The sequence below is a fragment of the Protopterus annectens genome, chromosome 8.part0 (genome assembly GCF_019279795.1).
Source record: "Protopterus annectens isolate FY-2018-M chromosome 8.part0, PAN1.0, whole genome shotgun sequence".
Lineage (NCBI taxonomy): Eukaryota > Metazoa > Chordata > Ceratodontiformes > Protopteridae > Protopterus > Protopterus annectens.
The window spans coordinates 462,178,922-462,202,043 of NC_056741.1; the positions used below are offsets into that span (position 1 = coordinate 462,178,922).

The following is a 23,122-nucleotide window of genomic DNA, read 5'->3' on the forward strand; positions in this document are numbered from 1 at the left end:
ACCTCATGGATCCCCACGAGTGGAAATTGGATCCACAAGTCTTCAACATGATAAGGAAATGGGGATGCCCGGACATAGACCTATTTGCCTCTCCTCACAACTGCCAACTAAAGAGATTCTGCACAAGGACTTATCACAGACAAGCATGGAAAGTGGATGCCCTATCTTTCAGCTGGAAAAACTTAACAGTATATGCCTTTCCTCCACTGCCTCTCCTTCCCAAGGTACTCCTCAAGGTCAGACAAGTGAAGCCAGAAATTATACTGATTGCCCCAGACTGGCCCCGCCAGTACCGGTATCCAATCCTAAGGAACTGGTCTCAATGCCCAGCCTGGACCTTACCTCAAATACCTCATCTACTGTCCCAACAAAACAATCAGATCCTGCACAGCCAACTCAAGACCTTAAATCTGGCAGCATGGTGGATAATGTAGTCATACAAAACACACCTCTCACTAAAGCGGTGATGGATGTCATTTTGGAGGCCAGAAGGCCTAGTACTAGAAAATCTTATGCTGGAAAATGGAAGAGAATTCTGTGCCTGGAACCAGGCACAAGGAATTGACACAGCAGTACCAAATATTCCTCAGATTTTGCAATACTTAACTGAGATGCTGGACAAAGGCCTATCTTTTTCATCAATTAAAATTCATGCCTCTGCCATTTCGGCTCATTACAATACAGAGCCACCAATCTTTTCTCATCCTTTGTTAAGGCAGTACCTCAGAGGAGCCAAAAACTTAAGGCCTCCAAGGAGATCATCAGTACCTGCATGGGACCTCAATTATGTTTTGGAAAAACTCACTCTGCCCCCTTTTGAGCCAGCTGCTACAGCTGATATAAAATTTTTATCTTGGAAAACAGCTCTGCTCCTAGCAATAACCTCTGCAAGATGAGTCTCAGAGCTACAGGCACTCATGGCTGTGGAACCTTTTATCATTTTTTATCCAGACAGGGTTTCTCTGAGGACCAGCCCGACATTTATGCCTAAGGTAGTGTCCAGTGTGGCCCTTTACCAAACTATTCATCTGCCTACTTTTTATCCAAACCCACAGAATAAGGGGGAGAGAATTCTGCATTCTTTGGACATACACAGACAGCTACGCTTCTATTTGAACAGAACCAAAGCTTTCAGAAAGACTGAGCAACTACTAGTGGCATATGCTGCAGGATCACAAGGAAAGGCTATCTCTAAGCAGACCATTTCAAAGTGGATAGGCCACTGCATTCGTTTCTGCTATTCACAACATGGTAAGCCAGTGCCTAAGGGCATTAGGCCACATTCAGCCAGAGCAGCAGCCACTTCAGCAGCCTTCCTCAGGGGAGTAGCAACCAACGACATTTTAGAGGCTGCTACCTGGAGTTCAGTGCACACCTTTACAAACCACTATCATTTACCACTCTACTCTAAATCCAGGGCAGGCTTTGCCACTGCAGTTTTGCAAGGCCTCATAGCTGCTCCTAATGCTATTTAGCTCCAGCCTCCCAACCATAGCTTTGGGATTCAACCCAAGTGTAATGACTGCAACAGTGAAACACGAAGAATATAGTACAGTTGTGTACACTTGCCATAAATGTGGATGCTCGAGTGTATTCACTGTTGCAGTCCAGGTTACCCACCCTCCATCCCCCTTATCTTTGCTGGAACTTATCTGCACTTCTCTAATCTATACAACCTCTGTGGTATATTTGCTTGTAGATGAAGGTATAACATATATATTTTTTGGTGCATGCTTGTTTTATTGGCATATTTTTAGCCTACCCTTTTGAGGGCACCTGACATCTGGGGCAAGAAAAACTGAAGAAAATGGTGTTGGCTGCATCTTTTATACCCTTGGTGCACTGACGTCAGGGAAGAGGCGACAGCAACCAGCGTCAGACCTAGACTTTGGAACTCAGGCCGACTGAGGGTAGCCTGCCAGCAGGATAACCCAAGTGTAATGACTACAACAGTGAATACACTCGAACGTCTACATTTATGGTAAGTGTACACAACTGTACTTTCTTTACTGGCTTATTATATTTGTAGTTTTCTGCTGCTCTCAGAATTTTCACAAAGTGCTTAGCACTGGTAATAGCTTTTTGCATGACATAGGGAATATAGATGTCCCCTTATATAAATGATTTGCTAGTTCACGCATCATCACCTCAGACTCTGTTACTACATCTCAAATTAACCCTTACCTTCTTTCTGTGACTGGGTTCATTGCCATTTTCAAAAAAATATCTCAAATACAGCTCACTCAAGACCTAGTTTTCTTGGGTTCCAGAATAGACACCAAAAACATGCAGGCCGTCTTGCCTCAGGACAAGGTGCAGAGCTTCACAGTCTACCTTCAGTTCCTCTGTTCAGCAAGGGAGATACTTAGAACACTAGGCTATATGGCGGAAACCATTCTAGTGCTACCATTAGCCAGTCTGCATATTAGGATACAGTGATAATGGAAAAATGTATGGTCTCAGCACTTGTCTTCTGGATACAGAAATCCCCCTTATACTATATCTGATGAGGGAGATCTCTTCGTGGGTATCACAGGTGAAACTCAACTCAGAGCTGTCCTTCAAGGTGCAGACTCAAAGTCAAGAGCTACATACAGATGCCTCTGATGAATCTTGGGGTGCATGGACAGTGACTCATAAGGTCCAGGACTACTGGCAATCCACTGTCAAGGAGGAATACATAAACCTGGAGGAAGTACAAGCTCTCATTAAGGCTCTGCAAGTTTGCTGCCATCTCTGGAAACCAGGACTTCTAAAGGTATTCACAAACACAGCAGTCATATAGTACATAAACAAGCAAGGAGGAGCAAGATCTTTTCAGTTGTGCAGATAGGGTCAGATAGCTTGGTACCCGGCCATCAAGGTGAAAATTTTCATCCAAGCAGCATGCTTTCCCTCCCAGGACAAGTCCCTCAGCAGATTAATGGAAGACTCCTTTGAATGGATGCTCAACAAAGAGGTCGTGTTAGACATAGTCCACAAATGGGGTACACCACAGATAGACTTATTTGCCTTGAAAAACAACAAACAGCTCCCTCTGCTTTGCACATGGAGATCTTGCCTACAGACTCGCAGGACATATGCCTTGTCTTTTCACTGGGTAAGGAATGTTCTTTATTCCTTCCCTCCACTGTTTCTGGTCTCAAAAATTTTAATCAAAATCCATAAAGGAAAAGCAAGAACTTTGCTGCTGACTCCCCTTTGGCCAAGGCAGTATTGGTTCACCCTTCTTTATCTTTTAGCCTTGGGCAGTCACCACAAACTACCCCACAAAATGGACATGCTTACACAACAGTAGGACTCATTGCTTCATTCCAACCTATCATCCCTCAACCTAACCGTATTGATGATAGGATTCTGATTCCTTCTAGGCACTCAGTTTTCTGAGGATGTGCTTTGGATTCTGCAAGAGACAAGGTGACCCACTACCCAAAAATCCTACTTAGCCAAATTGAAGAGATATTCAGTCTGGTGTCAAGCTAAGAATTTGGACCCAATAAAATGTGAGTATCCTGTTATTTTTTCTTACTTGTTTTAAGTCCAGACGTGAGATCTGAACTGAAATTCTCATAGAAAAACAGCACTTCCCCCTGGATATCTCAGCTGTTTGCTGGAAAAGCTCATTCTGCTTCCTTTCATATCAGCAGCATCATCCACTCTTAAGCTCTGCATCTGGAAAACCATTTTGTTGGTAGCTCTCACTTCTGCTAGATGGATTTCAGAGTTCCCTGTGTTATTTTATGTAAGGACCGAGTGTCCTTTAGAGTCCATCCTTCCTCCATACCTAAAGTGTTAAATGAGATGCCCCCTCAGTCAGACCATCAAGCTTCCAACATTCTTTCTTAACCCACAGAACAGTGGAGAAAGAATACTGCATTCCCTGGCTGTACACAGACAGCTCATATTTTACCTGGACAAGACCATTGATTTGTAAGTCAGACCAACTGTTTGTTTCCTTCCTGGACTCTAAGCTTTGCCATGTTGGTGAATACTACAGCCAATATGTTTGATCCTCTGGAAAGTGCACTGTCTGGTCCCGGATGTTTGTGTTGATAAAGTCCAGGAAACATTTTGCCTTTGAGTTAGAGGCAGGGTACGTTTCCCTGTCTATGAGGTAGTTAAAGTCTCCCATAGAAAGGTATTTAGTTGGATAGTGAGCACTTCTTTTAGGTTTAGGTAAGAGTTGTGGGCTTCATGGGTCAAAGAGGGTGACTTATAGCTGGCCAGTACATACTAGGGAACTTTGTCTATGGAGACGTGGACATGGATAAACTCCAGGGCATCATCTTGTTTAACCTACCTAGAGCTGTATTTGCTGCTAATATAAGATTGAGACACCCCCACCTTTAGCTCCTGTCTGTGCTGTTGTTGGTCTAAATTTATGGAAGGCACTGTAGACTTCCACTACTGGAGTACTTTCTGCAACTTTAAACCTAGTCATGGTAACAGCACAGATGTCTAAATTTTCCATAGTGAGGAGAGCTTGTATGTTGTGGAGTTTAATGTTTCAGCTCCTAGCATTGAGCAGTAAAACCTTAAGGCTGTTTTGAGTTTTTTTTTTTTTTTTTTTTTGCGCTGTGTTGGTAATTTTGTCATTTTGACATTGCGTAAAAAAGGCTGTCAAAAGATGGATAGTTTTAGCCAACATCCAAAAGCCCAGGTGGGACAGGTGCATACCATCCTTGGCAAAGCAAAGTGGTCTGTTAACCATGCCCCTTCCATGCTGGTAGATACTGGATTCCCCTGAAGTGGCACCAGAAACTAAGCCAATTATTAAGATCAATCGTTTTGTGTTCATATTGTGGCATCATCCTTGGTGAAGGTAGAGTGCTGCACAGTGTAAGGCATGGACCTGTCTGTGACACACATTCAGAGAGATCCATTATTTCTCTTCATATAGTCCAGGGAGGTACACCTCTGGTCATTTACACCCACATTGACTGTGATTGAATTATATTGGTACCTGTGGTGCAGTGACTTGAGTCTGTGCATGATAATGTGGATCTTGGCTCGAAATAGGCAACAAACTGTTATCTTCCCCTTGTCAATTGTGGTCTGAGGAGTACGTACAATAGAATCCCCTATGACAAGAGTACTAGGTAAAGTGTTTGCTTGCCTTATGGACTTTTGTTCTTAGGGGGACTATTGGGTATAGACTTGCGTGTAGTGTTAGGTGCTGCTTTTGGTAATTGGTGAGCGTAGGTGTTGCAGTTTAACGGCTTAGGAGGTCTTTGAGGTTTGGAGAGATTTCTTTTGGGTGCTTCAGCATAATAAGGTTAATGTATGTGGCGAGTTGAATATGTGAAATATGTAGTGTGTGTTTTTGACAGCCATGTTTTTAATCAAGATTTTTGCTTCCACGGAAGTTATGTATGTGCATCTCTTGCATGCTGTTAGTTTCTTTAAGGATTTAAAAGATTGTCTTGCATACATGAGACAATTGCTGTATTGTCTCAGGATGCCCATATCTACCAAACTGGCCACAGAGACATTAGGGAATTTGAAATCCATGTTATCAGGACCTGTATTAGGGTTGGGCTATTATGGTTTAGGATCTTGGTTTTACAGGGGTCGTCGAAGTGGTGTCTAGAGTGAAGGCTAGATGTTAGATATTGTTGTGGTCTTAGTGCTGTATAACACTCACTGCCCTAAACTTAGCTCCATGCAAAGCCTTTCTGTATTACATTCATTAGTATAAAGGGTACCACAAACTGTAGTACAAAGGATTCCACTCTGCTGTCCATACTACGATTAATATAAAGGATGCAACAAATTGTAATATAAAAGATTCCATTTTGCTGTGCATGCCATGATTTAATAATAAGGATGAACATTCACAAATTATAATATAAACAATTCCACAAATTCAGATCAATTGAAAATACTTCAAAACTAAAGTAAAGATGTACTTTTGACAGATATAGTAGTAGGCAAAGAATTTCTTTTTTTGGGGGGGGGGTTTCTAATATCGTGATAGGAATGGACCCCATTCCTAAGTTAGTGTGATTAAAGTTTGTGAAATTTGATGTCAGCCAGTAGTGCTCTTCGCAGCACCCTTAGTGTGCCCAGTAATGACTCTTGCAATTCATACAGAGTTCCATGTATTGGTAGCATATCTAAATACAGTTGTAGACTCTTTTTTTTGTAAGACCCATTGCTCCTACTACTATTGGAAGTGTCTGGGTATCTTTCTTCCACATTGCTGTCATTTCTGCCTGCAAATCCTGATATTTTTTTACATTGTGTCTCGCTGTATGCAACACACTGTAGTCAGTGGGTGTGGCAATTTCAATGATCAGTGCTACTTTTGTCTTCTTTTCTTAGACCACTATGCCCGGTTTTGTAGCATCTGTCTTTTGAACTGATGGTAATGGATGATCCACCACATAACCCACACACTCGGGTCACTCCACAAGAAGTACAAATATGATTCTGTCATTGTCCATGTTGGTGTGAACGACCTGAGACATACCTCCCTGGACTACATGAAAAAAGACACGGAAGAGCTCTCCGATCTTGTAGCCCAGGCAGGTATGACCCTAGCCCTGAGTAGCATCCTGCCATCGCCCAGAATGATACCGCAATACAAGGGCAAAATGATTGACTTCAACAATTGGCTAAGCTTCTGGTGTCATTCTAAGGGGATTCTGTATCTATCTGCCTGGGACGACATGGTCAACAGACCATGATGCTTTGCCAGAGATGGCCTGCACTTGTCGCCTCTGGGATTCTGGATATTGGCTAAGGGTCTTGCCACTCATATAGTGCCTTTTTTAGGCAAGGTTCAAATGATAAATTCACCACCATAACAGGAACAGGCAAGCAAAAACTGAGGGTAATGCTATTCAGTGCTAGAAGTCTAAATCTCAAAATGCACTCACTCGAGGCACTCCTTAAAATGGAGAACATCGATAGCTGTGCAGTGACTGAGACCTGGTTCACGGCTGTAGAGAGCACCCCTGCATTACCAGGCTGTAACTCATACCACACTTTTCAGCCATCTGACCTGGATCAGAACACCAAAGGCTGAGGTGTGTCCATATTCATTAAGGATATCCACACCTCCAAGCTAGTTGTGCAGCATAATGCATCCGAGGTTATCCAAGTGCAACCAACTCTGGGCAAAACTGCAATCCAAATTGTAGCTTGCTACAGATCCCCCACCATGCCCCAGGATTCCCACTCCTCTTTTCTTGATATACTGGAAAATATTAGGGTTCACCCAAACACCCTAATAATGGGTGATTTCAGCTACCCCATCAATAACTGGGAAAACTACTCGTGTACCAACTCCTTTGCTCAGTGCTTTCTGGAATTCATAAATTCCAATGCCCTGGATCAACTTATCCACACCCCCCACAAGGGGCAACAATATCCTAGATCTAGTCATTACCAACATGAGCAACCGGTGTTCCACACCTGAAGTCAACTCCTCGTTGGTCAGATCCGACCATAAGCTAATCACCCTAGATATCCGCATCCTGCCCCCACTCACCATTAAGGAAACCACGGTAAAAAATTTCTCCAAAGCCAAATTCATGCTTCTTAAGACAGAAGTGACAAACTTCATGACACCCATGCAGATCGACAATACAGTTACGACTGCTGAATCCTACACAGATGCACTCTATAAGCACTTACACAAGTGTATGGATTGTGCTATCCCAAACAGAACCAAGACGCTATCCTCCTAAAAAAAGGAAGCCAATCTGCTGGTCTCCTGCCATAAACAGACTCTACAACAGAAGGAAGAAACTGTTGCAAAAGAGAGTAAAGTCCCATGAGTGGAGGAGCTCCCTGGTCAGCCTCAGTAAGAAGCTGAGATCCCTTATAAGATCCTCCAAAGCTAGCTACAAAAACAAAATTGCCACTGATTCTAAGGGCAACCACAAAGCATTCTATAGCTATGTCAAGAATCTCAATGGCAACATCCAGATCTGCTCTGAGTTGCAGCACAGTGGCACAAAAATTACAGAACCAACTGATATTGCCAACATCCTGGCAGATAGGTTCAGTGCTAACTTTACCCACCTCTCACCCCCTAAAAGGCCCATGTCTATACAGGAAGAATGCAGTGTCCCTCTAATCACATCTATGCAGGTAAAAGCTGCACTCTCTAAAACCAAAGACACAGAATCCATGGGACCAGACAACATCCCAGGCTGTGTTTTACACGAACTTCAGAGCGAACTGACTCCCCACCTAAGCATCATGTTCAGTCATAGTCTCACGTCAGGCTTTGTGCCCACTGAATGGTGCACTGCAGCAGTTATCCCACTCCACAAAGGGGAGCCACCACTGATCCTAGGAAATATCGCCCTATTAGCCTTACGTGCCTGGTCTGCAAGGACATAGAACATATCATCATGGAACTCATAAACAAAGACATTGGTAACCTCCAAACTCTGGACCCCACCCAGTTCGGGTTTGTGAAAGGCAGATCATGCCTTTTGAACCTGATAGACTTCTTTGAGGCAGTCACCAAAGCCATAGACGAGGTTAAGGTGGTTCACACAGCCTATCTTGACCTCGCCAAGGATTTCAACACCATCCCCCATTCCGGAATTATAGCTAAACTCACTAAACTAGGTATAAATCCCTATGTCGCAAGATGGGTTGCCAACTGGCTCACTGACAGAACCTACACTGTAAAAGTTGCAGACTCCAAATCTGACTTCAAACCAGTGACAAGTGGAGTACCACAGGGTTCAGTCCTGGGACCTCTCCTGTTTGGTATCTACTTCTCTGAAGTACAGACTAACACAGAAGGCCTCTGTCTAATGAAGTTTGCAGATGACTGCAAACTAGGAGCCATAGTCGAGCACCCAAATGATGCTTGGTGTCAGAGGCATGGCCTCAAGCTCAGTGCCAAAAAGTGCATTGTCATCCGCTTTGGTAAAAACTCTGTACCCATGAACTGCTACATAAACGGCAGTCTACTTAATGCCAAATGTGTGATAAGAGACCTTGGGACCCAGGTGGACAGTAGTCTCTCCTTTAATAATCACTTTGCCACAATAGTCAGGAAATCCTTCTATGTGGCACACCTCATCACAAAAGGGTTCTCATCCAGGTAAAAAGAGGTAATTGTTCCCCTCTACTCGGCACTCATTAGATCCATTATAGAGTAGAATGCCCCTTTTGGAATGTACCTCAAGACATCTGCAAAGGCCACAGAAGTACCTCACAAAGAGGATTACTGGCCTCAGACAGATGCCCTACACTGACCATCTCAAAAAACTCCAGCTTTACTCTGTAGCATAATTTGCCTACTCTGAGGAGATCTCTGCCTAACATATAAAGCTAAGTTAAACCCAGAGCTGCTGAACATGCTACAGCTAAAGAAATCCCAATCCGTCCAAGCTACATGCTCTAGGGACCTAAATCTTGTTTCCACAATAAACAGGACATGCTGGAGGGATAGATTCCTGTCCCAGAGACTTCCTATACTCTAGAACAAGCTACCCATCTATGTCAAGCAAAGTTCCTCATTAGCACTCTTCAAGAAAAATCTTGATGAGTGGATGAAAAATAGGAAATACACCCCGAGGATCACTTCTGTGGCTCTGCTCGACAGGGGCACAGGAAATTAACTTTCTTGGGTGGCATAAGCCAGGGAACCTTGTTGGCTAGGCTTACGTAGGCCCTTGGGCCAATAGCCTAGTACCTACCTGTGAACCTATATGATATAGACTTCATTTTCTATGACGCTTTGTGGCTCATGTTTCCAGTGTTTTTTTCAGCCACTTCAGTACCATAATGTTTGCACACTTCCCAGTGCAGCAGTCTTGCCACATTATTATGCCTTTCAGTATACAGTCCTTCTGCCAATAGTATGTCACTACCAGCAATGAGATGTGTAACTGTTTCCAGTTCGGTTTTACAAAACTTCCATTTGTCTGTTTCTCCCACAAGTTCAATGCACTTTGTAAACCAACGTGTATGCAGCCGACTATCTTGGGCTACCAGTATTAACCTTTCACTCTTGGTTTGAATTCACCTCTCCTTAACCATTCCTGCATTTGTTCCTGAGGTTCTTCCAGAAGTTTTCTATACTTGCAACTATATTAATGCATGTTCCACATTTCTTGCCTACTCATCTGTTCTTCACCTTATATTCTTTCTTTTGTTTTTGGCGTATTCAGTTACTGCATGATTTTCATCTACTTCTGGTTTGATTTCCATTCCTGCTTGACACTGGTATGCTTCTGCTAGATTAAGCAGAGAAGTCAACTTAGATTTATTCTCCTCATGTTTCCAAACTTTCACTATGTTTTCTATCTTATGAGGTCAGCAGATATGTGTGGGGTCCCACGATTGCAGATCTGTACATGTAATCAGTTTTAAGGAAGCCCATCCCTCCTGAATGAGGAATATATAATCTTGGAGTGTACTGATTTTTATAAATCATTTGGTGAGCATGAAGCATCCTTCTTGATTTCCTATCTAATCTATCCAACACGTTTTGGGGCCAAACAATCACTCCAAAACTGTAAGTTAGGACAGGAAGAGCAAATTGGTTTATAACTTTGATTTTGTTCCTAGATATAAGTGCTGTTTTCAGGGATTAATTTAAGTCTTCTGAAATATTCCTTACTAAGTTTTATTTGGATTTCTTTGTGTTTTGTTGTTGCTCCTTCATCAGTTCCTAAATATTTATATACTACTTCTTGCTCAAGTTCATTTATTTCACCTTCTTGTCCCAAACTAATGATCTGAAGTAGTTTACTTCATTTGGTCTTCAACCTGTGGGGATACGGATCCAAATCAGATCCGAGCTGGCAAATATTACTAGCATCAGCTCCGAGCTCCAGACTCCTCCCCTTACCCATAATACACCTCCACTGCCTTCCATCCCCAGATCTCGTTTGCCGCAATTTGCTTATACATCGTGGCTTCTGAGCTCTAGCTAGCAGTTGGTTATTTAACTACTGTAAGTAGAACACTTTCATTGTTTTTTTGTCAGTCTAGATTAGTTTAGGTACCCTTTCTCCCCTCCCATCGCTTTGGTGTCGAGTGTTAGTCTGGTAAGGTAGGTAGATAGAGTAGTTTATTCTGTGGTGCCCCTACCCCCTTAGTGTTGTCTGGTGTGGTGAGTGGGTGTGTGTGTGTGTGTGTGTGTGTGTGTGTGTGTGTGTGTGTGTGTGTGTGTGTGTGTGTGTGTGTGTGTAAGTTCAAGAAAATATTTGCCTATCCTTTTTCTAAGGCTTTCTTTCTTCACTTAGGATGGCTGAAAAGCTTGTGTTTAAGTGCTGCACAGAGTGTGGCCATAAGCTCTCCCCAGCAGATGGCCACACTCTGTGTGTGTGTTGTGCTTGGGTGTGGCCCACCTTAGTGTGGATTGCTCCATTTGTGCGGGGTTCAACCCCTGAGCTTTAAAGGATAGAAAGGCCAAGTTGGCCCTCAGAGGTGGTGTTGTTCCTCCTACCGACTCTTTCCTCGTCTTCGGCTTCAGTCACAGCAGCTGCTGTGACTGCCTCTCCCTCCTCTCTTCCTCTGATCTCTCCTCCCTCCCAGGCTGGGACTCAAACTCCTGCATCTAAGCCTGTGGCAGCAGAGCAGAAGAGTGGTAGAGAAGGGGAGAGAGAGAGTCGAAGACGAGGGAAAAGAGGAAGAAGTCCCCAGACCTTGCTTCTCCAAGCAAGTCGGCACGGATCCATGACTCCGCTCGGCTATGATCTCCGAGGTTCTCCCCAAAGCCGGAGGAGGCACGTCCAGTCTGTCGGGCCTCGGTTCCCCGACCTGCCAGGTCGGAGTCTGTGGCCTCATCGTGGTCAACCCGCTCCTTATCGGATACGGATCTGGATAAGATGAGGCACTTTATCCGTACACAGATCCAGATGGGGGCCTTGCCAACCCCCCTCCCTCTGGAGGCGGGAGCTCACTTCCTTTCTTCCAACCCATTTCTCCTTCTCTGGTCTGACCTTCGGCTTCAGAGAACTCTGATCCGAGGTTGGCCTTGGTCAGGGGGTTGGTGCCGACTGTAATTGTTTCCTCGATGCCGACAGCTATCTGGAGCATTTCGGATCCGAACGGTTCAGATCCAAGCCACTCTCAGAGCTGGAGCTTGGGTGTCGGATCCGAGAGAGTGTAACCTTTTCCATCGTCTCCGACTTTGTTGGGCCAGGTCCCCTCCCTCAGAGCTCTGTCCACCTCGGGCCTGGCTCTGATTTTCACATCGGACCCGGGGAGACCGGCCTCCTTATTAGCTGCCCAGGAGGTCCGCTCTCCTTCGGTGTTCGATGTGGTAGAAAGGGTCCTCTCTGTCGGATCGAGACCCCTGACCGCCCCCTCAGACTCCTCCCAGACCCCCTCGGTTCTGTCTACGGTAACCTTTGTCTTAACAGAGGGACAGCCCATGCTTGAAGAGCCTCAGACGGTTCCCCCGAGGAACAGATGTCTTGCGAGCGCCCCCTCCCCCCAGAGATTCCCACCGGAGATGTGCCTCGCAAGCATACATGCAAGAGGAGGCACTTGGACTCCCCTGAGTCCCTCACTGAGGACACAGATTTAGATGATGGAGAGTGTTCCCCAAGATCACCTCCTGATGATGTCTCCTTTGGAGATATCATGGAGATCCTGCACCAGCGGGGAGGTTGGTCTGCCCCCAAGCCCTCTTCTGATGAATCTGTGTTCCTGGAGGCTTTTGGCATGGGCCCATCTACTTCCTGGGTGTCCCCTCCCGCAGATCCTTTAGTGGATTTGGTCACCTTGTGGGCGTGGAAGGAACCGGACACCATGGAGCCTATCCCCAAGTGACCCGATACAATTTTAAGCCCTCCCCCCCATTGACAGGCCATCCTGGAATAAGGGCTCCCCTGTGGACGCCATGGTGGTAGCAGCAGCCACCAAGAAGGAACTGGCTCAGAGAGTTCCTCGGTCCACCCTCCTGATCACGAGTCACGGATGATGCTCTGCCTAGGGAAGCAGGTGTATGCTTCAGCTACCTTTTCAATCAGGGTGCTGAATTACTTGGCCCATGATACTAGACTCCAGCACAACCTAGTAAAGGAGCTGGAGGAGTCCCCCCCCAAGTCCATGTCGCAGTAGGACAAGGCTTCATTCTCTGCGAGAATGGCCACTCTCAAAGCGGTTTCAAATACATCCATGCGACTCCTCTCCCATGCTACGGAAGGAGCGGCTGGGTCTGGCGTGTCCAAGAGGTGTAACGCCTGGCTCAGCTTGTGTCAATTTTCTGAAACCTTTAAGGCATCTTTTGCCAATGCCCCTTATGACGGTTCTACACTCTTCGGTAAGACCATCAAGGAGACGCTAGTCCAGAGTGAGAAGGACGAGAAGATACTTTCTGCCATCGGAATCCACTTCTCTAACCCTCAAAGGTCTTTTTCTTGGAACCAGAGAGGGCAAAAGAAAATGTGGTTCCAGAAGTTTCAGTATTCCTGGGTCACTCAGGGCTCTTCTTCCCCTAGAGGCAGAGGGGGACAGAATGGATGCCGGCCCAGAGGTAGAGGGGGTCCACAGAACTTCAGGTGTCGAGAACCATTCTCGGGCAGACACAGGCAACAACCCTGAGGGGTTGCACGACTGCTCTACTCTGGAGACAGGGGGCGATTGTCCTTGCACCCAGCAGCATGGGAGTCCATAACAATGGATTGCTGGGTACTTCAAATCATAACCAGAGGATATTCTATCCCCTTAGTGGGTTATCACATATTTCCCAGACACCTCCAGGACATTCCACCCACGCAAAGTGAGGCAGCAGCACAGGAAATTTCCAAGCTGCTTGTAAATTGAGCCATCAAAACCGTCCCCCCAGATCAGTCTGGATCGGCCTTCTACTCCAGGTTCTTTTTGGTGCCAAAGAAAATGGGGGACTTAAGGCCCATTCTGGACCTCTCTACCCTGAACCTGTCTGTTGCCACAGAGACGTTCCGGATGGTCACGCTACAGTCCATCATGCCGTACCTGCAAGAGAGCGACTGGATGTGCTCGTTAGACCTCCAGGATGCTTACTATCACATAAAAATGCACAGAAGCTCTAGGAGGTTCCTCCGCTTCCGACTAGGAATCAATCATTATCAATTTCGAGCTCTACCCTTTGGTCTCACCACAGCCCCAGGGTGTTTACCAAAGTGATGCCGGTTGTAGCGGCTCACCTGAGACTTCAGGGGATTCAGGTCTTTCCGTACCTGGGCGATTGGCTCCTCACTGCTCCCACCAGGCGTTTACTTTTCCAAACCAGGAATTACTTTTTGACTCTTGCCCTGAGTTTGGGTATTACAATCAACACATCCAAATCTTTTCTAGATCCTGCACAGGTGATAAACTACATTGGTGCCAGGATAGATACACTTCAGTGCAAAGTATTCCTGACTTCAGAGAGAGTTCTAAACCTCAGGATGCATGTCTCCCTCATCTACCGTTCTCACCTCCCTACGGCGGAATCAGTGTTGAGGGCCCTAGGCTCGATGGTGGCGACCATAACTCTTCTTCCGTGTGCTCGGCTACACATGCGTATTCTTCAGTGGACTCTAGCAGTTCAATAGTCCCTGTTGGAACTGCCATTAACTTATCCTATCCACCTAAGTCGAGTGTGTCCGGTCGTCCCTCACATGGTGGATGAGTTCTCTGGACATATTGGAGGGACAACTCTTTGTTCCAGCCCCAGCCCAAACCACAGTGACCACATATGCCTCCCAACTCGGGTGAAGGGGAATTGTTCAGGCAGGACAGTCCAAGGCCTGTGGTCCCCCATAGATACCAGCCTGCTTATCAGTGTCCTAGAGATGAGGGTGGTCCTTCTAGCGTTGCAGGTCCTTCATGCCTTTCTTCCTCTGAGGACGATTGCCATTCAATCAGACATGTCAGTAGCCTGCTATATCAACAAACAGGGAGGGACCAGATCTTACCCCTTTATCGCGAGGCCATGAGAGTGTGGGAATGGGTGATCTCCACCAGTCGCTTTCTCATCGCAACGCACATTCCGGGATGGTCCAACATCCTAGCGGACAGGCTAAGTCAGACCATTCTGATGCCTTACGAGTGGTCTATGACTCTGTCATTAGCGGAACAGATCTTCAGCGACTGGGGTCAACCTTGCTGTGATCTCTTCGCATTTCCTTCCAACGCGAAGTTCAGGAAGTTTTTTGCTCTGAACCCCCTGCCGGGGGAGTCCCCCAGAGATGCTCTAGTTCATGCTTGGCCTCCCGGTCTTCTGTATGCTTACCTGCCAGTACCTCTCATTCCGAGGTTTCTGCAGAAAGCGTGTCGACTGGGGAGCAAGGTGATCCTCATTGCCTCATTCTGGCCTCACCAGGTATGGTTTCCTTCCCTTTGGTCTCACCTTTTGGCTCCACTTTGGATCCTAGATCCCATTCAGGATTTGATTTCACACCCCTCAGGGATGCCTCATCCGAATTTGGACAGCCTGTAGCTCACAGCTTAGCTGCTCCAGTTCCCATAATTGCTAGGACTCCCAGACTATCCTCCTCAGTTAGATCTGTTTTGGTAGCTGCTCATAAGTTTTCAACCAGGAAGGTTTATCGCAGCAAGTGGAAACATTTTTCTTTTTGGGCCCCTCAGAGGAGTTTAGACCCTTTCACGACTCCTGTTTCTGCTATTCTTGATTTTCTAGCTGATATTTTCCAGCACAGAGCTAGTTCTTCTACTGTCAAAGTTCAGTTGGCTGCCATTTCCCATTTTTATGTGGGCAAGAATTCTGCATCCTTAGCATCTTCCAGACTGTAAAGTTTTTATCAAAGGCACTTTTTTGCTATGCCCCCAGTCAAAGATCCTGTTCCCCCGTGGGACCTTACTGTGGTTCTCCAAGCTCTGGTTGCTCTGCCTTTCGAGCCTGCCGCAACTGCAGATCTAAAATTTCTATCGTGGAAAACAGCTTTTCTGGTAGCTATTATCTCTGCTAGAAGGGTTTCAGAATTACAGGTCTTGTCCATCAAAGTTCCATACATGATTTTTCATAAAGATAGATTTTCCCTTCGAACCAATCCATCCTTTCTTCCTAAGGTGGCATCACCAGTCAATATCAATCAGACTATAAATTTGCCTGTGTTCTTTCCCAGTTTTATGAACAAGATGGAATATAAGCTACACATGTTGGATGTTCATAGACAGTTACAATTCTATTTACACAGGACAAAACATTTTCGTAAATCTGATCAATTGTTTGTTTCCTTCGATAGACCCTTTTTGGGGAAACCTATTTCCAAGGTCACTATAGCTAGATGGATTTCTTCATGCATTTTGCAGGTCTATAAGGACAGAGGCATGTCTCCTCCAGGTCAGGTAAAAGCTCATTCCACTAGGTACATGGCTATGTCTGCAGCTTGCTGGTCTAGAGTGTCTTTGGGTGACATTTGCTCTGCAGCTACTTGGTCCTCATCTCATACATTTATTTCTCCTTACAAATTGGATTTGACTTCCAGAAGGAGAGCATCCTTTGGCTCCGTGGTTCTCTGGAATATCCTTCCATGAGGGCCTCCCAGGAGTTAGCTGGAGACTCTCCCACAGGTTGAAGACCAAAATAAGTAAACTTCTTCAGATAAAGAAGTTCTGTACTCACCATAACGTTCCATTTGAGTATTTGTACTTCATTTGTCTTCATCCGTCCCTCCCTCCTTCCCCCCGACCTTGGTGCATGATCAGCCTACGGGCTGCAGTATATTATCCGGTCGGGTTCTCAGTATAAGTTCAGCAAACTCGATCTGGGGATGGAAGGCAGTGGAAGTGTATTATGGGTAAAGGGAGGAGTTTGGAGCTCCGAGCTGATGCTAGTAATATTTGCCGGCTCAGATCCGTATCCCCACATGTTGAAGACAAGTGAAGTACAACTACTCAGATGGAACTTTATGGTGAGTACATAACTTCTTTTTTTCCTGGTGTTACAGTTTTCCTGCTTTAAATGTTTCTTTTGCACATTTGTCAAAACCAAATGACAAGCTTATATAATCTGAAAAAGTTTGACAACTTGCAGTTGTGCTTTCAGTTCCTCATCTGATGAACTACACAGTTTTATATCATCGACAATAAGAAATCTTCAGACTTTATTTTCTAGGAGCCAAATTATAGCCATGGCCTAAGCTGTAAAGTAGACAGCTTAGTGAGTTAAGGGGAAGGCAGAATAGCAATGGTGACAGAGTCACCCTGGAATATACCCCTTTGAATTTTTATCCCTGGGATAATAATTGTCCTTTGTCATGGTTAATTGCAAAGTGGTCTGCCACTGTTTCATGGTCACTGTAATGTAGTTGATCAGTGCAGGGTGTATCTTATACATTTTTAAGCACTCTCTTATCCATGAATATGGGATATTATCAAATGCTTTTTTGTAGTCAGTCCATGCCATACTTCGATTCTTCCCCTTTTTTGCAGTTCTCCAGTATGACTTTATTTAACAACAAATGATCCTTTGTTCCATATGATGTTCTTTTATTGACCTTTTGTTCTACTGCCATAATTGTGTTTTCTTCTAAATCACTGTTAACTCTATCAGCATCAGTTCCCGTGTATAGTTTATGCATCGTCGGAAGGCAAGTTATTGGTCTATAGTTTTTGTAATTTTTTCCTTACTTAGGATGGTGCAGGTGCAGTATTAGGTCATATGTTTTATAAGCAGATAGAAGTGATGTAGTTAGAGAGGATATTGCTGGAAAGTGTGTATTATCTATTGCTTATATTTTTGTTGACCCAGAGTAGACTGCATAGACCAAGAAACCTTCCTCTGTTACTTCAGTCTGTCTTTTTATACTACTGTAGCAGGGTGAGAGATTTTGCTGGAAAGTATCCCACAAGTAAAGTTGTAGTGCCTAAATATAATGGACCTTTTATTTATTTTATTTATTTAAATGTTTTTGACCTCAGGCCCTGGTGATATCAAGCTGTTATACCCTAACTTCCTCTCTCCAGAACATATAGTATGGGTACTTTTCTAAAATGAATGCTTTCATATTCACAATACCCTGTAGACGTATTGCATCTTATCTTCCTAGACCTGCTGTTCTGACTGTCGTATTATACTCATACCTCTCAACTGTCCAGATTTTCGACTCATATTTTTAGTTTGTTTCTCATAAAATGTACGGTTTTATTCCAAATCACATGGATAATCTGAGGACTGAAGTCACTGCATAATGACATATGTTTGAGTTTCAGACTTCAAATCCTTCAGAAAATGTATGTTTAAACAAATCCTGTTAGTCTAGCAACTTTCTAAGTTTATAAGAGCAATATTTAAAACATGTCCTTATTTTGGGGCCTTTGTCCCCCCATTTTGTTGGGCTTTGTCCAGATTTCCTGCACTAAGAGGTTGGGAGGTGTGCTGTACATTTCACAATCCTTTTATGCCATTTTAAGAAATAAGTCAAAACTAAATATCCTTGCTATTTTATTTAAAAAGAAAATCACGAAAATTGCAAAACTGATACCTGATGAGTTGTGCTGTTTTAATTATGATGCTTGCCTTTTTTTTTTTTGCTGATGTTGTCTTAATCATTTAATACCTTTGCCTTCCAGACTATAGCCAACTTAATTGAACGAAGGCAGTTTGAAACCAAAGAAAACAAGTAAGTGTCTGTCTGTTGTCTAGTGAATTTCAGGTGATTGCATTCTGAGTGTGGGAGTCACCATCTTGTGCATTCACTTTGTTTATGAAAATGTGATGTTACTGGCTTTATAGCTTCTCTGGTTGCATTTTGTAGTAGAAGAGGAGTGGATTATTTTTCTCTTGGCAGGTAGTCAAATAACTCCTTTACCATTCCTCATGCATTGTATGGTTTCCCTACCCACTGTCATCATATCTCTCTACTGTCTATTTTCTCGAAAATACTGGATTTTGCATTGATGTAATAGTTGCCATGAAATTCCAGGTGGCCAGTTTAGGTTACAATTTTTTTCTAAGGTTTGAACTGTACCCATTCTAACTGGTATGCCATCAGCCTGCTGCTGTCCCCCTAAGACTCAACATCCAGAGTCATGATCACATTAGCAAATAAACTGTGTATAACCATAGTTGGAAGTGGGAGTGATGCTGTTCAGCTGAACAAAAAATCGGATCAGGTGTGGAAACCTGTGGTGCAGCAGCATTTGCTGAATAATTTCAGCATGTAGATATGAATGTAAGAAAAAATCCTGATGGTCAGTGGAGTTACTTAACAAGGTAGGATTTACTCCTTTGTACAAAAAAACAACAGTCAACAGCAGGCTGGACTGTCATGCTTGTTTACCTCCTCATGTTTCTCAGTAGCTGCCTATGAGTGCCTGTACTAATTTGTTTAATACTAAATTATAATAGCAGTGCTTTTTCCCCTTTTTTCTAACTTAGCTGTTCTAGCCATATCAGACAAACAGTACTGACTTCTGTTCAGTGTTAGTGCCATGCTGCTTTTGCTCTTCTTTTTTGTTAAATGGGATTTTGATGTGTTAGAGGCATTCAGTACCCCGGTTTCTTTCCTGTTTAATATTGGCATGATTGAGTCATTTCTGACTCCTGCAGAAGTTCTCATCAGATCTGATGTTGGTAGTGAGATTTTGTACTGCAAATCCAATGATATTTGTTTTCATTTGATTCAGCTTTCGATTATTGGATCCAAAGAGATCAGACATTGGCAACATTGTAGAAGCTGTGGATCCAGGGCTCTGACTCCTCCACTACTAATTCCCTCTGTTCCCCAGAAGTACCTCAGATCTCATTTACCTCCTCTATCAGAAGGACACAGTGTGCAAAAGCTGTGATCATCTTTGAGCAGATTGGTGATATCTTGTCTGTATTGTTGTTAGTTTTGTTACTGGGTTTCCTGTATAGTTTTATGCTTAAAACCTTTTAAATTTCCCCATATGGAAAAAAAAAGTGTTCTTAAGAAACTTCTCCTGTATTTTTAACCACAGTTATCTTTTCTTGTTTTGTTCTTAGTATCTTTTTAGCTAAGGGCTAGCAAAATATCTATAGTTAGCCAGTGTTTCTCTTTAGGTGTATTCATTGTTTTTTTGTGTGTGTTAACTGCCGCTGTTGTGAATTAGATTATTGTAGACAAGGTCCAAGGATTTAAGAAGTGTTCAACACATGGACACAAAATTCACCCACACAGCCTGCAGTTCTTGTGTGTGTACTGTTTAGGTGTGGCACACCTGGGCTCAGACTATGAGGCATGTGCCTCGTTTGGTTCAAGAGTGATACAGGGACAAATTAGGCCTCAAGGGCCTTCTCCCCACCAAGCAGGAACATATCTCCTTCTTCATCAGAGTCCTTTTCTCCAACCAAGAAAACTGAGAAACCTAAACCCTCAAAAGAAAAAGAGAGGGAGAAACCTAAAAAAAGAAAAAGGAATTCGAGAAAAGATAGAGGAAAATCTCTCTGGATCTGGCAGAACGTTTGGGTCCAGCTCCAAAAACTCCGAAGCATTTGGGTCCATTAGTTTACATCTCTTCCATGCTAGATTCGGTGAGTCCTAGGCTCTACTCCTCTTTCCTGCAGGAGAGGTGTTCCTTCTGACCATCTTTGATTGCTTCATCTTTGATGTGCATCCATTCCACAAAGAGCCTTACTGAAGTGGATGTTAACAGGATGATGTGGAGGTTCCTGCAGGGATCCACCTAGTGCTGTCCCCTTCAGGCACACAGGGTTTGGCCTGGTCCACCCCTCTGTTGGTGTCTCCAGTTCTGGTCCAAACTTTAGATCCATAGTCCATGGATCCGAGCCTCTCCAGAGAACCTATGTTGGAGCCAGTAATCCTTTCAGTTTTGACTCCAGCTGTATCCCTTACTCCTCTGACTCCAATATTGCCAGGTCTGGATAAATCTTGGAGCTGAAGTCTCCAAACTGAGGCTTATGGAACAGAATCAACTCTGAAGTTATCAGAGCTGTCTATCCCTCTTATTGCGTTGGCATTTGATAGCAATGCTCTGTTGTTGGCCTTGTACCTGGGCAATATCAGAGTAGAGTGTGCCCCTCCTGTCCAGTTTTCAGCTCTGAGTGCTTCTCTGGCTCCTATCACATCCTTGGCTTTTGAGGCATTTGGTAAGGTTGTCTCCAGACCAAGAGTAGAGGTGTGTCTGCCATGCTCAGCTCTGTCCTGACCTACTTTGGATACTGTGTCAGAACTCTTGGATCCTGATTGATGGAGACAGTCAGCCTCTTTTAGAGTTGGGTGTAACTCACCAAGTGAGTTCTGATTTAGAACCCTCCCTGGAAGCACAAATGTGGCAGGTTCCTAGGTAACAGACATGTAAAAGGAGATATTTGAACTCCTCCCTGGACTCAGTCACAGAAGACACAGACTTGGATGGTGGACAAAGGTCTCCCCAATCCCCTGTGGAAGATGTTACCTCAAACGGATGAAACAGTGAGGGTTGGTCTTCTGAAGACTCCTGAGGAGTCTGTTTCATAAGGATTTTGGAGGCTGCCCTCATGGATCTGGTGGCTTAGCGGGTATGGAAGGATCCTGATGTGGTGTAGCTGATTCCAGAGAAACTCAACAAGGTCTTGGTAGCCCCAAAGAACAGAGCACACTAGAGCAAGGGTCCACTGGTAGATGCCGTGTTTGTGGCAGTAGCTGCTAGCAAAGAACTCTTGGTAGAGAGCACATCTGTCCATCCCACTAAGAGGGAGTCAGGGGCATTGGACAGGTTCGAGAAATGGACATATTCTTCAGTGTTATTTGCAGTTAGAATGCTGAACTACCTTGCACATATGACACGCTTTCAGAGAGACCTGACCAAGGAAATCACCAAGTCCCTCTGGAATAACGTTCTAGCAGACATTAGAAATCTGGGAAGTCCCAGTTGTCTAACGTACAATCAATGTCCAAAGTATCCATGCATCTGTTTTCTAATGCAGCTGATGTAATGGCTAGAGCAGCAGGCATCAGTATAGCCAATCAATCTGGCATGCCTAGATGTGATTATGTGGTTTTATGCAAGGCCTCAAGACATTTTCCTTAACACCTATTTTGATGGCTCAACTCTTCCGACCAAAGTTTAAGGAGACTCTCATAAGGAGTGAGCAAGATAAGACCCTGTCTGCCACTGGGATCCACTTCTCAGCCACTCAAAGCACCTTTTCTAGTATTAAAAAGGGGAAAGACGATGTGGTTCTGAAGAATCTCAGGATTTTAACCGAGACACTCCCGATTTATGGGCAGTTTCAGCAGACATCACCCTAGAGGCAGACTGCAGAATCAGGGATTTTTTTTTTGGTCCTTTCTCTGAAATTCTGTCAGATTTCCTGAAGGGGTGCCTGACTGATCCAGTCTGGGGGCACTTATCCCTGCACCCTCAAGCCTGGCAAGCTATCACACAAGACACATGGGTACTGAGGATAAGCACCAGAGGTTACCCTATCTCCTTTATTTTTCCTCCACAGAAAAAGAAGATTCACAACATGCCACCCAGTTCGATGGACTGCTGGAAAAAAAAGAGTCATCCAGCAGGTCTCCCCCCACCAGCCTAAATAGGATTTGAGTCTATTTCAGGTTATTTTTAGTTCTGAAGAAAACAGGGGACCTCAGGCCAGTCTTGAACCTCAGTCACCTCAATCAATTTATGAAACAGACAATATTCTGGATGGTCATGATTCAGTCTATTCTACCGCTTTTGAGAAAGGATGACTTGCTGTACTGCATAGATCTCCAGATTGCCTACTATTATATCAGATAGTGAGGCAGTCCTGGATATTTCTCTGTTTCTGGTTGGGAACCAGTCACTTCCAGTTCAGGGCACTGCCATTTGGTCTCACCACTGACCCCCCCCCCATATTTTTACTAAATGCATGGATTTGGTATTAACATATCTCAGACTGCTGGGTTTCAGGTGTCTCCATGCTTAGACAATTGGCTCCGTACCGCTTCAACCAGGGATCATTTGGTTCAAGAAAGGGACTTCTTGTTCCATCTTATCCAGCAAGTGGGAATTACAGTCAACCAAGCAAAGAGTCTGTTGGTATCTACACAACAGACAGAATTCATTTGATGTCATCTGAACATGATTGGTCAAATAACCAAACTCCCAAAATCAAGGTTATCATCCTTACATCAGGTAGTTATTAAAGCTGTTCACCACTCCTGCAAGACTCATTTACCATCTGCTAGGGCTGATGGTCCCTCAGGGATCATGCTAGTTACTCTAACGAGATAATACACAAGAGTTATTCAGT

The 23,122-nt window shown here is 44.3% G+C and overlaps 1 protein-coding gene across 7 annotated transcripts in view; it reads left to right on the top strand.

Moving 5' to 3' along the window:
• The window catches only part of POLR3C (RNA polymerase III subunit C), an 866,317-nt gene that overhangs the window by 719,282 nt on the left and 123,913 nt on the right, over nt 1-23,122 (top strand). For all 7 annotated transcript variants that reach the window (XM_044079982.1, XM_044079981.1, XM_044079983.1 and 4 more), the window contains one exon: nt 18,490-18,539. In XM_044079982.1, the coding sequence (XP_043935917.1) occupies nt 18,490-18,539 (50 nt within the window). The remainder of the gene's footprint in view (nt 1-18,489; nt 18,540-23,122) is intronic.